Raw genomic sequence first — 15817 nt, 5'->3', positions numbered from 1 at the left:
CATCTTTCTTAGTAGTTACTTCACCAAACAGAGAATGAGGCTGTGGCACGCTTAATGACTGACTAGGCTCATACATTTGACTGGGGTAAAAGTAATCTTGTTGTTTTTAATGCATCGAAAACTCAGTTCTTACATCTTCCAACTCGTCGAAAGCAACCACAGGAATATCCTCAGACTTTTAACAACACAAAACTCAATCCTGCATCATCTCTAAACATACCTGGGCTTTCACTATCTCGGATTTTTCTCGAAACGATCAGATTACCTCTCTTGTAAAATCTGCTTCCAAGAGATTAGGTGTGCTAAGCTGATGCCATGCCTTCTTCACTGCTGCACAGCTGCCGACTCTATACACGGATTTTTTTCACCCCTGTGTAGAGTACAACTCTCATGTGTGGGGAGACTCCTCACATAAATCTGTTCTCAGCATGGTGAAGGCAAAGGCTTCTTTTGTTATTATCGCTTCTCCTTTTACTGGCTTCCTACAGTCTCTATCTCTTTGCCGCACTGTTGCATCTTTATCATTTTTATATTGCTTTTTCAATGGTCAAAGCTCCTCTGAACTGTCTGCTTGCATCCCTTTACCACTATGGCAGGTGAGTAGCACCTGTCTAGCAACACACTTTCATCCCTTTTCTGTCCAGCTCATTAATGTGAAGGTTAACCATTAACCCAGTCCTTCATGTGTGTAACAAATCAACTCTGGAACTGTCTTCCTCTGTATTTCCTAGTACCTATGACCTCCAGTCTTTTAAACAAAGTGTGTCCAGGCATCTCGAAATTAACTGGTCTTGAGTTTGGCTGTTACCTTGCTTTTTTCCCCTGGAGAGAACAATTTGCGGACTTTTAGCCTTTGGTTCTTTCTTCCTTGCATAAAAAACTAACAACAGACTATTTATATTCAACTGATACTGGGTACAGAAACCTGAAGATATTGATCTTAGTTTCACTATCCATTTCATGGTCAGGATAACACTAATGTAGTCGTCTGTTCCTGAGTAAGCCAATTTTATTCACCATAAAGTGAGTTACAGGAACCTGGGCATTAGTAAATCCTAATCGTGTATCCTACTTACATTTAATGGTGCTGCTTTTCTCAACTTATGGTAAAATAAGTAAAATCTAATAAAATAAGTAAAATCTGCAACATTTCACTTTCCTACCACTTTTCACATAAGGTCGGGATCCAATTCGTCCAGAAAGTACAGTAACTCTGTGAATGAGTGAGTGAACGGGTGAGTGACACAATTAGGGACAAGCATGATTTTTGGTTGCCCTTGTAGCCGCAGTAAAAACAGCGTTTATTTAAAGATGCATTTTGAAATCTTTACTAATGAGGCATCATGTCATCGAGTTTCCGAATTATTGCAATTTAGATACAACTGTGTCAACCAAAAAGACTTTCTCAATAGCTCATTCAGAAGGATAAAACACAACAGCAACTGCTACTTTATAACTTAACTTCACATTTTTCTCCAGGCAGTAACACATTAGGGCTAGTGTGTTATAAATTTTTTGTCAGTCTACTTCTTTTTCCTTTTCCGCATAAGTTACCACCAGTATTGAACTGTAAGGGAAATCTTGGAATAACCGAAGCTATGGCTACACAGCAGTGTTTCGTAGCTAATAACGTGGCTGTCTGAGGATGATATGAGCACGGAGGCATCATCATTTCAAAGTAATAGTGTGATGAACATCAGTTGCAAGGAACCGGGTTCTTTGCTGGCAACTACCATGATTGTAGTATTTCTTTGTAACAGTGTTTGGGTAGAGCGATCCACTACCACAAGGCTCTGCCAGATCTCATGGTGCCACATTCCACATTTACTACCTTATAAGTGTCACATTTACACTACCACACATTGCAGACACATCACACACGGACACACTGCCAGACCTCACACTACCACACCTCATACTACTACACTTAACACTGCTACGCCTCACATGTCCATACCTCACAATGCCATAAGTCTTCACACTGCCACAGTTCACATCTTATCATACTTAGCAGCTGACACAGGCACAAGGAACAGTATCACATTTCACACTATTACATCACCTGCTGTCACACCACGGACTTCATATGCCACACAGCAACACCTTTCAGCCACAGTTAATATATCTCATACTGACGCACTACGCAGTACCACACCACAACCTCCACGCCTCACACTTCTAAACATCACACTGTCACATCTCAAAATGTCACTCTACGCACTTGTCACGTCACACGGACACTTATCACTTTCACACAGTACACATTGCCATACCACACACCGTCATAATTCACACAGACAAACTTCACACTAACACAACTCACACTGCCACAAGACATGCCGCCATACTACACAATCATACCTCATACACATTCACTCCACTCTGCCACATCTCTAAATCTCACAATTCACAATGCCACCCCTCACAGTTACACTGCCATACTTCTCTCTGTCACATCTCTAAGTGTCACAATACATATTGCCATCCCATACCCTGATACACCTCTAAGTCCCACTAAACAAACAAGGACACTACACAGTTACAGTGCCGTACTACGCACTGTCATACTTTATCACGCGGCCAGACTTTTACTGCACAATGATATTTATAACATCTTGTATACTGGTATGTACAGTATATCACTCTATAATGTTATATATTACCGAACTTTACTAAAGCGTAATAATACCAGGGAACTAACAATAGTACTTTGTTTCCCACAAAAGGTTCCCATATCGTCCTCATATACTGGCAACGGCGGAACAAATCCCAACACAAACTGTGATGGAGGTGGATGACCCAGCTCAGCCTGGAGGCAAGAGGGTCATCGTCCAGGGACTCATGGACAACATGATGCAACTTGTTTCAAGAAGAATGAATTTCACGTAAGATGTACTATTTACTTTTCCATCACAATGATAATCATGATTATCATCAACAACGGCAATCCCATCATCATGAATGTCATCATCACCATTAGCATTAGTATCAGCTGCAGGTTAAAAACCAGCCTATTCTATATTAAAGTATTTTACAGTAAGAAGAAAACACACAAAGCAGAAATGTAATCATGATTGTCCAGATATATTCGGCTACACGTCCCTTCATCGTCAATCAGACCTAGAAAGTTCATCTACATGCTGATGTTTCCAAAGCCAGTATTATGATCCAATTTGTCACTGTTTTACTGTTTTGCCGCACACATCGCTAGGAGGAGATCTCGTTGACAAAATGATCTCTCTGTTTTTCGACATTTATTTAGTAACGAACTCTAGAGAGAGAGAGATGTTATGGAGATTAGGTGAGACAAGGAAATACATGAGCAAAATAAAAGTTGGATATACACATGTAGGAAATAAAGTAATAGAAAATTGAGCAGTTATAGTGTTGTGAGGGTGGGGGGAGGGGTTGTGGAAGGCAAGAAATATCTGTAATGAACTGGTTTATATGAGACGGAATGCTACGCTGGGTAATATGTATTATTCATGACCTAGCCAATTAACTGTCTGCATGAGTTTATCGTTACTTCCTTACACTGTCACAACAAGTATTTTGATATGAGAGATTCCCTTGCTTCACTCTGATGATGTATTCATTTTCTTGTTTCTTGCAACCTCCACACGATTCTATTCAAAACTGGAATGATGTTTACTGGTAAAGGGTTTTTCGTCTTGTTATTGTACTCCCCTTAATGCTTCCCTTTAGCCTCTATCCTTCTTCGCCAGACTGTTGCATCTTTATCTCTTTTCTGTCACTACATCAATGATGCCTGGTCTTCTGAACTGTTTGCTTATCTTATATTATGGTAGGCGCGTAGTACCAGTCCAACAACAAACTCTCACCCCTTTTCTGTCCAGCTCTTTAATACAAGAGATAATCGATACTCCCAGTCCTTCATGTATGCAATAGGTCAACTCTGGAAGTGTCTTCATCTGTCTGCATTCTCTTCTGCAATATGCCCAGGCATCTAAAAAATTAAGAGTTCCATCGCCTTTGGTTCCTTGGTCATCGTATTAAAAAATCTTGACATAAAAGCTAGGGTTCGAAAAGGTGCAACTGACAGGGGACACATTCTCTGAAAGTCGAGAGATAAAAAAAAAAAAAAAAAAAAAAAAAAAAAAGTCATCGGGCTGAAGAGCCTAGACTCTTGAGCCAGTTCAGTTTAACTTGTTACTCCCACCAAAGCATCATTATGTGAGTGATGTGTTCCTATATCAATCCTTTTATTCCTATCTACGCTAACTTTCAGTCACCGATCCTTACAAAAACTTACGGTTGTGTGAACAAAAGTGAAAAGGTGCTGCATAATATTTTGAGACACTGCAGCCTCGTCTGCAGCTGAGATGTCAATTTTCCCAGACTGTATTCTTTTGCTCCAGGTACTCTTATGTCAGAGCCGCCGACAGAAAATGGGGCGCCCAACTGAACAATGGGTCGTGGACTGGCATGTTGGGTCTACTGATGAGGGAGGTAAGCCGTAAATATTCTGCGCTTCTCAATACTTTTATTTACTGTCTCCCTTACCTCATTTATGTGGTGTGGTGGTAGTGTGGTGGTGTTATTGTGTTGTCGTGGTGTGCGGTACTGGGACGGTGATGGTATGGCGATTGTGGTGCGTTATGGTGTATCTTTTTTAGTGCTTGTGCTTCCTTCGCGAGCGAGGGTCTTGTATTTGATTGATTATGAACAAAATTACACAAAGTTTATATTCAGTTTTAACCAAAATTCATGGAAGGACTGGTGGTTAACCTTTGACTAAACTTATTGCTCTTAAGAACAATAGGTCAAAGGTCAAGGTCACAGGGTTAGTCAAACGTTGATCTGAAAATCAACTTAAACAGCTTTTATCCCAACCGAGACAAGGGTTGGGGAAGGGCTGAGGCTTAGGGAAGAATGAAGAGTATGCAGTTTACATATCAACTGATCAGGGGTCAACATCACAGGGCAAGGTCAAAGTTAGACCTATATGTGGGTGTGTAAACCGTTCTCATCGAAATTTAATCAAACTTGCTTAAAGGGTTTCAGGTTAGGCGCGGAATAAACCTTTTTTTTTTTTTTTTTAGAACTGGCAAATGTGATGTCATAGAAAAAAGGTCAAATAAATAAGTTTGTGTCCAATTTAGATTAAACAGTGTCATAAGTAGACTGTTGCACCAGTCGAACAGGGAAGTACTCCCAGTGTGGATGGAAAGCTGACGAGAGGAAGATATGGAGATCCAATTTCATCAGCCCTCAGGACGAGCTTCTAACCTTCTTGCCTTGGTGAACTATTTCATTATTTCAGTAACACAACAAGCAGGCCAGCATGCTCTCCAGTACAAGTTCCTATAACTTGCATCACCAACCTTCATCCACATTACATACTACACTTCCTATTCATAATTTAAACACAAATGGCATCTCAACATCAAGCCTTGGAGTCCGGTGGGGGGGGGGGGGAATCAAAGGCCCAACCACCCGTCCTTCTCCCGTTGAAACCATTGTATGACCATTCTTCTTTATTTCTGCAACAATCGCGGCCTTTCCTCTAACTTTCTGGCAGTTGAACTCCAGATCAACTCTTTTAAACGTCACCTTCTCGTCGTCACCGAGACTCTACTGTCTGAGGAAACCCTTCTCTGAATCCTCCTACTTTCTCTACACTCACTTCAAGGAAAAAGGTGGCTGTTATGTACTATATATGTATACATCATATCTTGCTCTCGTATTCCTGAACTTGAATCTTCTGAATTCTCAGCTCTCTGGCTTCAATTATCCTGTCATTCCCTGACTAAATATATCTGTGCTGGTTACTCATCCCTTAATTCTACTGACTCTGAAAACTTCTTTGACTATTTAACTTCTAAGATGGAATACATCCTGTCAGTTTCTCCTTTCTCTGAAATCTCCATTCTTGGTTATTTCACCACCATTTTTGGTTCTCCTTGCTTTCCACTGATCCACCTTGTTAACAAGCCTACATTTTCTCTGTACTTAATGACCTAGAGAAGATTGTACACACCCTAACCATATCCCTGACAGCCTTGGAAAGAGTTCCAACATACTTGACCTATTCCTTAAAACTAATCTTTCTGCTTATGATGTTAATCTTTTCTCTCTATTGGGTTCTTCCAATTACAACCTAATCACCTTAACATGTCTTGTTGCTTCAGTAAGGCCTGTGGATCCTCCCAGGAAATAGCGGCTTTGGCACTTTGGAGCTGCTGACTGGGAGGTCTTCAAACAGTACTTCTTTGATTTTCCATGGAATGATTATTGCATCCATGACCAAGAGCCATCTGCGTGTGAGTTGCACATTACGGAGGTTACTTTCTCGGGCATGGAAGCATACATTCTTTTATCCTGTGACAATTAAAAAATAAAAAATATTTTAATCACGCTTGTTCTAATGTATCCACAACAAGGAAAAGGCCTGCAAAAGGTAACAGCCAATCCACCCCTTAATCTCATCTCTTTTATGTTTCTTCCCGGAACTGTGATAAGTCTGTTTTTCGCTCTGCTAAAAATAAATTTCATTCGTACTAAATGTACTGAAATCTGCAACTCAGATTCTTCCTGCTCCTTGAGCACCATGCCAAAAACCTTTCTGACAACTTTTATCCATCATCCTTCCCTCCTATTTTCCAGTCTGATGGTTCTGTAGCTATTTCTTCTACTGATGAAGCAGAACTCTTCCCTCAGTCTTCCTCCTCCAGTTCCACCTTAAATGATTCCTGTGCTGTTCCTCTATCACTTCCCCCCTCTCATTTCCTTATGGCCTACAATAAAATTTTTTTCAGTTAATGTGTTTTCTCCCATCACTGGCCCCATACTAACAAACCATATAGGACTGATTGGGTCCCCCCTCTTTCTCTCAAAAATTGTGATTACGTGCTTACACCCTGCCTAGGTAAACTCTTTCATCTTTGTTTGTCAGCTTGTATCCTTCATTTTTGCTGTTAATTTGCTGTCATTCACCCTGTCCCAAAGAAGACTGACCATTCCCAGGTTTCTAAATGTCGCCCCATTGCTTTAACGTCCTCTATGTTAAAAGATTTTATATCTTTCCAATCGTCTGTATGGGTTCTGTCAGGGATGCTCCACTGGCGATCCTCTCGCCTACCTTTCAGACCCTTGGTCATCCTCCTTTCGGGATTTTGGCAAAAGCTTTGCCATTGCACTTGACATCTCAAAGTCTTTCGATCTAGTCTGACATAAATTTTTATTTTCCAAATTGCCTTCTTACGGTTTCTACCCTTCTCTCAGTGCCTTCATCTTTAGCTTCTTAGCTGGTCGTTCTATAGCTGCTGTTGTAGACGGCCACCATTCTTCTCCTAGAGCTATTACAGTGATGCTTCTCAGGGCTCTTTGCTATCAACAAGTCCCTTCCGTCTTTTCGTCAGTGACCGTCTATGCTGTACATCTAACCCTATCCACTCATACACTGATGGCTCCACTCTTCACCTTTCCATTTGCATCTCGTAGTGTCCATCTCGGCAGTTACTTCTGCAAACAAGGGATGAAGCTATGGCACAACTAATGTCTGGCTTGGCTCATATCTCTGATTGGGTTAAAAAATAACCCTGTTGTTTCTAATGCATCCAAAACTCAGTTCTTACATCTTTAAACCCGACAAAATCTTCCCCATGAGTATCCTCAAATTTTTAAGAACATCCAGCTCAATCCTGCATGATCTTGGGGTTTCATTCTCTTGGGATTTATCTTGGAAAGATCTTATTAACTCATATGTGAAATCTGAGTCCAAGAGATTAGGTGTGCTAAGCCAGCTTCACACCTTCTTTACCCCAGCACAGTTACTTACTTCATACACGGGTTGAATCCACCTCTGTGTATAGTACAACTCTTATGTGTTAGGAGGCTCCTCACATACAGCTCTTCTGTACAAGAAGGAATCAAAGGATTTTTGTCTAATTAACTCTCCTTCTCTTACTGGCTCCCTTCAACCTTTGTCTCTTTATCGCACTGGTGCATCTTTATAATTTTTCTATTACTACTTCAATGGTCACTGCTCCTCAGAACCACCTGTTTGCACTACCGTGGTTGGTGGGTAGCACCGATCCAGCACCAAACTCTTATCCCTTTTCTGTCCAACTCTCTAATGCAATAGTTAAACAGTTCTCTAAGGCCTTCATGTATGCAACTGGTCAGCTCTGGGACTATCTCCCGCTTTGTGTATTTCGTACTGCCTATGGCCTCCAGTCTTTCGAGCGCAGAGAGTCCCGGCATCTCCAAAGGACTGCTTCTTGAAATTGGGTATATGTTAACTTGTTTTTGCTCCATCTTGGAGGGAACAATAACGAGAGCTTCTGGCCATTGGTTCTTTATTCCTAAAACAAAAGGTAAAGGGTATAGGGAAAAGTTAAAGGTCAAGCCCACAGGGCACACTTTACTCAAATGATATTGAGTTGCCTGGAACCAAATTCGGTGGAATGTTACGGGTTAGACAAGAACAATAGGATTCATTTGAGAACAATCAATCAAAGATCAGTGTCATAGGGAAAGGTAAACATTCGAACTGTGTGTCTGTCTGAGTAACATAAATTAATTTTTATCCGATTTGGATCAGAACTGGTGGATGAGTTGATTAAGCAAGAGGTTGACCTCTTGTTTCTTAGAACAATAGGTCAAAGGTCATTGTCACATTGACAAAGTCAACTTAAACTGTTTTTATCTAATTTATGCCATTTTTGTGGATGGAAACAGATTAAAAGAAGGATAAGGAAATTGGATTTTAAGAATAATTCAAAGTTCAAAGTGACAGGCAATGGTCAAAGGTCAAGGTCACTAAGCAAAGTCAGCTCAGACAGTTTTGATCTGATCTGAACTAAATTGAGTTGAAGGGTTAAAGATTAGTAATAAATGCAGTAACATTTTTTAAAGAACTCTGTTAATGGTCAAGATTGCAGAGAAAAGTAAAATATTTGGCTTTTAGATCAGAAGTGGGTGTGGGTGTTGCAGTCTCTGAGTGCTTCTTCTTGTTGAAAATTGTTTTCTTATGATTTAATAATATTCTTTAATCATTTTGAAGGAACAGTAATCTTGGTAACTTGAAATGAATGAATTCAAACTGATACTGTACCGGGATGGAACAAAACAAAGCATATTGAAACACACACACACACACACACACACACACACACACACACACACACACACACTTGAGCAAGGGGACGGGTGTATGCGTGTGTGAAGGTCACAGCCTTGCCCTTAGATCGGACTATATGAGCTCTCAGCTCCCTTCCGGGAGGGTAAAAGCTGACGATCACGACCAATAAGTGATCCTGACCGACCTGGTGAATTACCGACCCGGTGAATTGCACACACACACACACACACACACACACACACACACACACACACATATATATATATATTTCCAGGGGCAAGATCCCACTGCTACCTGGCGCGTCCCCGGGTGGCGGTTAGGGGAAAGCCTTGTAGAAATACAAGGTACCGTCTTAGACGGCGCGGACCATGGGACCCCCTATAGATATATAGGGCTCCACCGGATATAACTAAAAAGGTGGCAGAAAAAATTACATCTCACCAGAAACTATGTGGCAGGGAGGTGAGATTATTTGCCACAATCCTCCCAACCAAACATGAGTTATATTGCAAAGTATCTGATGGGCGTTCCTGTTGCATCATTGTCTATTAAAGGTCCAACCGCACTGCCTCCTGTGCTTATGGGCAGTGTGCCACCGAAAGTGAGTAAGCAGTGTTGACAAGATAGAGACTGGGATATTAAACACTCTTAAATCCATGAAGATCTATGCATACAATGTAAGAAGCCTTGATGAAGATTACAAACTTGATAACTTAATAGCTGAACTGGAAAACATTAGTTGGGATATTGTAGGTTTGAGTGAAACCCAGAGAAAAGATGAAATAGTAATTCAGCTAAATGACAGTGGCCATCTATTTTACCACAGAGGAAGGGAAAATGAAAGAGTTAGTGGTGTAGGATTTCTAATTAACAGAAATCTTGCAGAGAGCATTGTTAAATTCAGCAGTGCATCTGACAGAGCAGCAGTGGTTGAAATTAGACTGTGCAAAAAATATACCCTGAAAGTGATACAAGTATATGCACCAACTTCTCAGAGCCCAGATGAAGAAATTGAAACATTCTATGATGACATCTCCCAGATTATGGAAGAGGAAAAGACCACTTATACTATACTCATAGGAGACTTCAATGCAAAAGTTGGAAAATCAAAAAATGGAGAAGCATGTATGGGAAAATTTGGAGTGAGAGAAAGGGACGAAAGAGGAGAAATGTTGGTAAACTTTGCAGAAATGTTTAACATGAGAATAATGAACACATTCTTTCACAAAAGAACAGGGAGAAAGTGGACCTGGAGAAGCCCAAATGGAGAAACAAAGAATGAAATCGACTTCGTTATAGCAAATAAGAAAAACACAATCACAAATGTCACAGTTGTCAACAAAGTAAATAATGGAAGTGACCATAGAATGGTGGGTTGCACAGCAAGATTCAATTTCAAAAGTGAAAGAAAGAAGATGATTAAAGACAAAAAGATATGCCCAATAAAAGTCAGCAAAAACAAAGCAGCTTTTCAGTTGGAAATAAGGAACAGATTTCAGGTTCTCAGTAATGCTGAATGTGACATCGATGAGCTGAATGACAAACTAACAAAAGTGCTAAGAGAATCAGCGGAGGTAATAGGAAAACCTAATACAACCAAAGCCGGGAAGTATTCAGAGAAGACACTTGAGCTTATGAAAAAAAGAAAGGTAATGAAAGTAAAAACAAAGAAAGATGAAATAGAATGAGCGAATTAAACAAGCTTATCAACAAAAGACAAAGAGAAGAAAAAAGAAAGAGAAACATGGATCAAATCAAAGAAACCATCAAAAAAGGAAAAAGTCTGAAACAGGTCCGAAATAAAATGGCACTTGGAAAGCGACAAATTACATCACTAAAAGACAAAAACGGTGAAGCCATTAAATGCAGAGATATGATGCTGAAGAGAGTTGAAGAATTTTACAAAGAATTGTATGCATCAAAGACAGTAGTACCAATAGCTAACTTTTCTGTTGACACAAGTGAAATACTTAAGGTAACACCAGACGAAGTAAATATTTCTCTTAAAAATATGAAAAGAGGGAAGGCTCCAGGAGAAGATGGAATAGTAGCAGATTTACTGTTGGATGCAGGAGCAGAACTACAAAATAGGCTTGCTCACTTATTTACCCAATGTATAAAACAGAAGAAAATTCCCAAAACATGGTGTAATGCAATTGTTATTCTACTTTATAACTATAGACCCATTAGCTTGCTATCAGTCATTTACAAACTTTTCACTAAAGTCCTTACAAACAGAATAGTTACAAATTTGGAGGAAAACCAACCTCGTGAACAGGCAGGATTCCGAAGCGGGTACTCGACTACTGATCATCTGCACACAATGAATCAGCTAATTGAGAAAACTACAGAATATAATAAACCACTGTGCTTAGGTTTTGTTGATTACGAAAAAGCTTTCGACTCAGTGGAGCACATAGCAATTATATATTCATTGCGAGAACAAGGAGTGAATGAGAACATTGTAAAATTGCTCGAAAACATATATAAAGAGGGAACTGCTACATTTAAACTATAATAAGGACTCAGAGAAAATTAAGATTGAGAAGGGCGTGCACCAGGGAGATACAATTTCACCAAACTTATTTACAGCATCCTTAGAAAGTATTTTCAGAAAGCTAGACTGAGAAAACAAAGGAGTAAACATAGATGGAGAAAAGCTAAACCATTTAAGATTTGCAGATGACATTGTCCTAATCTCAGAAAAAGCAGAGACATTGCAAGAAATGTTAAATGACCTGAACATAGAAAGTCTCAAAGTAGGGCTAAAGATGAACCGGAGTAAAACTAAAGTAATGTTTAATCCTCAAACACCAAAGAGCGTCATAAGAATAAGTGGAGAAATTCTTGAAGAAGTTGAGGAGTACAATTACCTGGGACAAATATTAAAATTAACGAAAGATAATGATAGCGAAATAAAAAGACGCATTACAATTGGATGGAAAGTTTTCGGTAAACATAGAAACATTATGAAAAATAGCTTGCCAGTTTGTATGAAACGAAAAGTATATAACGAATGTATAATTCCAGCTATGACGTATGGTTGTGAGACTTGGAAACTGACAGAATTGATGGAAAATAAATTAATTCGTTCTCAGAGAGCAATGGAAAGGTCAGTGTTGGGAATATCTTTAAGAGACAGGAAAAGATCAACTTGGGTGAGACAGCAGACTAAAGTCAAAGATATTATAGAAGTTATAAAAGAACAGAAATGGAGGTGGGCAGGCCATGTAGCAAGAAAAAGGGATAATCGATGGAGCAAGAGGTTGACTGACTGGACACCAAGAGATGGTAAGCGTAGCAGAAAAAGGCCAGACAGGAGGTGGAGAGATGAGATAGAGACATTTGCAGGGAAAACGTGGCAAAGATTGGCTCAGTCAAGGAATTCGTGGAGAAGGTTGGGGGAGGTCTTTGTTCAGCAGTGGACTTGTAATGGCTGATGATGATGATGCTTATGATATATATATATATATATATATATATATATATATATATATATATATATATATATATATATATATATATATATATATATAAATATATATATATATAAATATATATATATATATATATATATATATATATATATATATATATATATATATATATATATATATATATATATATATATATATATATATATATATATATATATATATATATATATATATATATCATCATCAGCAGCAGCAGCTGTTGAGGTCCACTGCAGGACCGGCCTATCCCTACCGAAACAGGGACGATACAAGCCAATGTATCTCTACCCAGTGGCTTAGGCTGTCTGGTAGAGACTGTATGTAGGGTGAGAAGTGCTTGTAAGTGTAATTGTAGTGTTGTAGTGGCTTTGGATGTGTGTATAGTCTGTGAACCAAGCGTAATCGGCCCGCCTTAAACCGATTTGGTACAAGCATACTAGTATGCTATACTGGTTCAACCACAGCACTCCTTATGTCCGCCAAAGCAGCAAGTGGCTCGGTGAACGATTCCCAAAGTTTTTACAACTCTGGCGGGAGGCGAACCCTCGTCCATCAGCGTGCGAAACGCACACATTATATATATATATATATATATATATATATATATATATATATATATATATATATATATAAAGAATACACTTACCTCAGGATTGACAGATTCATTCTTTGTAAACAATATCTGTCTGTCTGTCTGTTTTTATGTCTAAATGCATGCGTTTTTGTGTAAAGGCAGAAAGACAGAAGGTGGCTTACTTCCACATTAAGTGGGGCTGTGAAGAGACAGAGACACGTTAGATTGTTGGCTCTTCAAACAGAAAACAACATTTTGTTTATCATGGCTCATACTTTTTTTTTTCTCACAACGTTTTACATTATGCCAATGCTGTGTTATAATATTTATATATATTTTAGTTCACTAATATTTATGTCTGTGCTAAACTTTTCTTAATCCATCATGGCCCAAAAGAGGTGGGATTAAGCGTTGCAACAGATGATTATACAAGGAAACAGTTTCTTTCACCACACTTTTTACAATATTCCACACACAGTGGACACTTCTGTGCATTGGTCAATCACAAATCATTAACCTGCCCCATTCCGACCACTTTTCCACCACTGACTTCCCCCAGTCCCGACCATTTTTGGAAAAATTTTTTGGGGTTCAAACCTCCGCTTTTGGTGAGAAACAGCGAAAAATCATAGAGAAATCGCTCTTCTGAGGTTTAAAATACTCGATACAGGTAGGAGTACCTCCTCACCTTACTGTGTTTTCTATCAGGCTGGCTCCAAAGAAAACGAGTTCTATGGGAGTGTAACCATTCCACACCACTCATAAACGATATTTATTTATTTATTTGGTACGAATTTATATGTGGTACGAGAGAATATTAGTTTTCACACAGTAATATAGGCAATATAAGCATTGTTTCACTCATGAAACACATCAACATACCTGACCTTTTTTGGCGACATTACCTGATCATCATTTCTGACTGTTTCTTCCTCTAATGCAATGTAAAGTTTGCCCTCCACATTGTCATCGATTGGGGAATCACTCTGGCCCTGAATTTCACACTGTGGCATGACATGGCTTTACTGGCCAGGTCACTGGTAACAGGTGAATTGCTGAGACAATGGCATGCAGGGGGGGGGGAGGTCATGCTGGGTAAGACATTGTCCCTGCCTGCAATCTTGTAGAGGAAGGTGTCCTGTGTATACATGCCAAAAATCACTCGCCAAAATTGAAAATTGTGCAAATTAGGGACCTTGTAATTGATTCGCGTTTATGTATGTCAACGGGATTGGCAGTGACAAAACATGTAGATGTTAATTCACGTTGATGGGACGCCGTGGGTTAATTCTGGGACAATAATTCCAATGTTAGGTAATGGTTTATAGCTCATGATATAAATGTCCAGTGAACCACAAGACCTATTCACACAAGATACCACAAAAGAGATTGGCTCAGAGTAGTTGCTCACAGGGAGTTAGGAATGATTTAATAATGTCTCTGCCATAATGCATGCCCGTGTTTTTGTTTTTGTATAGTTTACGACAAAGCAACAACTGTGACTGGTGGGGGTGCTCAAATTTCAGTCAAATTTATCCACCAGTAAAGTTGCAATTGTAAAGAATGATTAAGTGCATTCTGTCTCTCAACGTAAGTTTTTTGCCAAGTAAAAAAAAGGGGGGGGGGGCATTTCAGCATTTACGTCCCTCATATGGTAACTTGATAAATGATGGAATAGTTCCGTCTATCAGTCATACAGGTCTTTATTACCCTGTAAGGGCTGGATCAGGCTGGGGTTAGGCTATTTAGTTTCATTTCAGGCATTATGTGAGCTACAAACCCCAACTAACCCTCGGATTTAAAACCTTGTTAGCCAAATCTGGTTACAGTACTTTAACCATCTAGACTACCAGAAGATCCTGTGTTTATACAGTTACCACCTGTTGCAGTAAATGGCTTTCTGGGGTACTTTTACCTCACTATTATAGTCACCTGAATGTTGCACCACATACAGTAAGTAGATGTTGAATGCCCTCACAAAAAGAAAGATGCATAAGTTAACCAGTCACGTCCCAGCAGATATTTGACCAAAGACCACCCCCAATCCCGTAATATTTTTTAAACAAATTTCTTGGCTCAAACCTCTGCTTTTTATGAGAAACATTGGAAAATACAAAAAAGTGCTTACCTGAGTTTATTAGTGTGCTATACAGGTGTCCCTTCGAACACCTGGTACCGTCTTCTCTGGGCACGCGCTGCTGCTGTCACGTTTTCTATGGTAGGGGTAGCTATTGCAAACCAATCAGAATAGGTAAGTATTTGTCCATTTGGTACGAATTTATGTGTAGTACAAGAATATATAGGTTTTCATACAATAATATAGGCAGTATAAGCGTTGTTTCACCCACCGAACACATCAACATACCGCACCTTCCTTGGCGATGTAATCTCCTCATTTTGTTTCTTGCTCCAGCACCACATAATCTTTGTCCTCCACATCGTCATCGATTGGAGAATCACTCTCGCCTGTGAAGGCATCAAAGGGGGCTTGAATTTCGTCATCGTGGAGACCGCAGTGGGACATGTCATTACTGGCCAGGTCACTACTAACAGATAAGTTGCCGAGACAATGGCGTGCGGGAGTCACACAGGGTCAGGCAGTGATGCCACCAGGTGGCTAGTAGAGGAAAGTCTCCCACACATGCCTACCAAAAATTACCC

At 39.6% G+C, this 15817-nt stretch overlaps 1 protein-coding gene across 1 annotated transcript in view; it reads left to right on the top strand.

Moving 5' to 3' along the window:
- LOC145407432 (putative glutamate receptor) overlaps nucleotides 1-15817 on the top strand; it is a 125636-nt gene that overhangs the window by 29992 nt on the left and 79827 nt on the right. Inside the window, exons 4-5 of the mRNA XM_080278360.1 lie at nucleotides 2727-2885; nucleotides 4380-4470. Coding sequence (XP_080134486.1) covers nucleotides 2727-2885; nucleotides 4380-4470 — 250 coding nt within the window. The remainder of the gene's footprint in view (nucleotides 1-2726; nucleotides 2886-4379; nucleotides 4471-15817) is intronic.

Source organism: Coenobita brevimanus, chromosome 8, assembly GCF_032717465.1.
Source record: "Coenobita brevimanus isolate Jiangsu-jjx chromosome 8, ASM3271746v2, whole genome shotgun sequence".
NCBI classification, from domain to species: domain Eukaryota; kingdom Metazoa; phylum Arthropoda; class Malacostraca; order Decapoda; family Coenobitidae; genus Coenobita; species Coenobita brevimanus.
The sequence above is the reverse complement of the archived record's forward strand: the minus strand, read 5'-3'. Positions and strand labels throughout refer to the sequence as shown.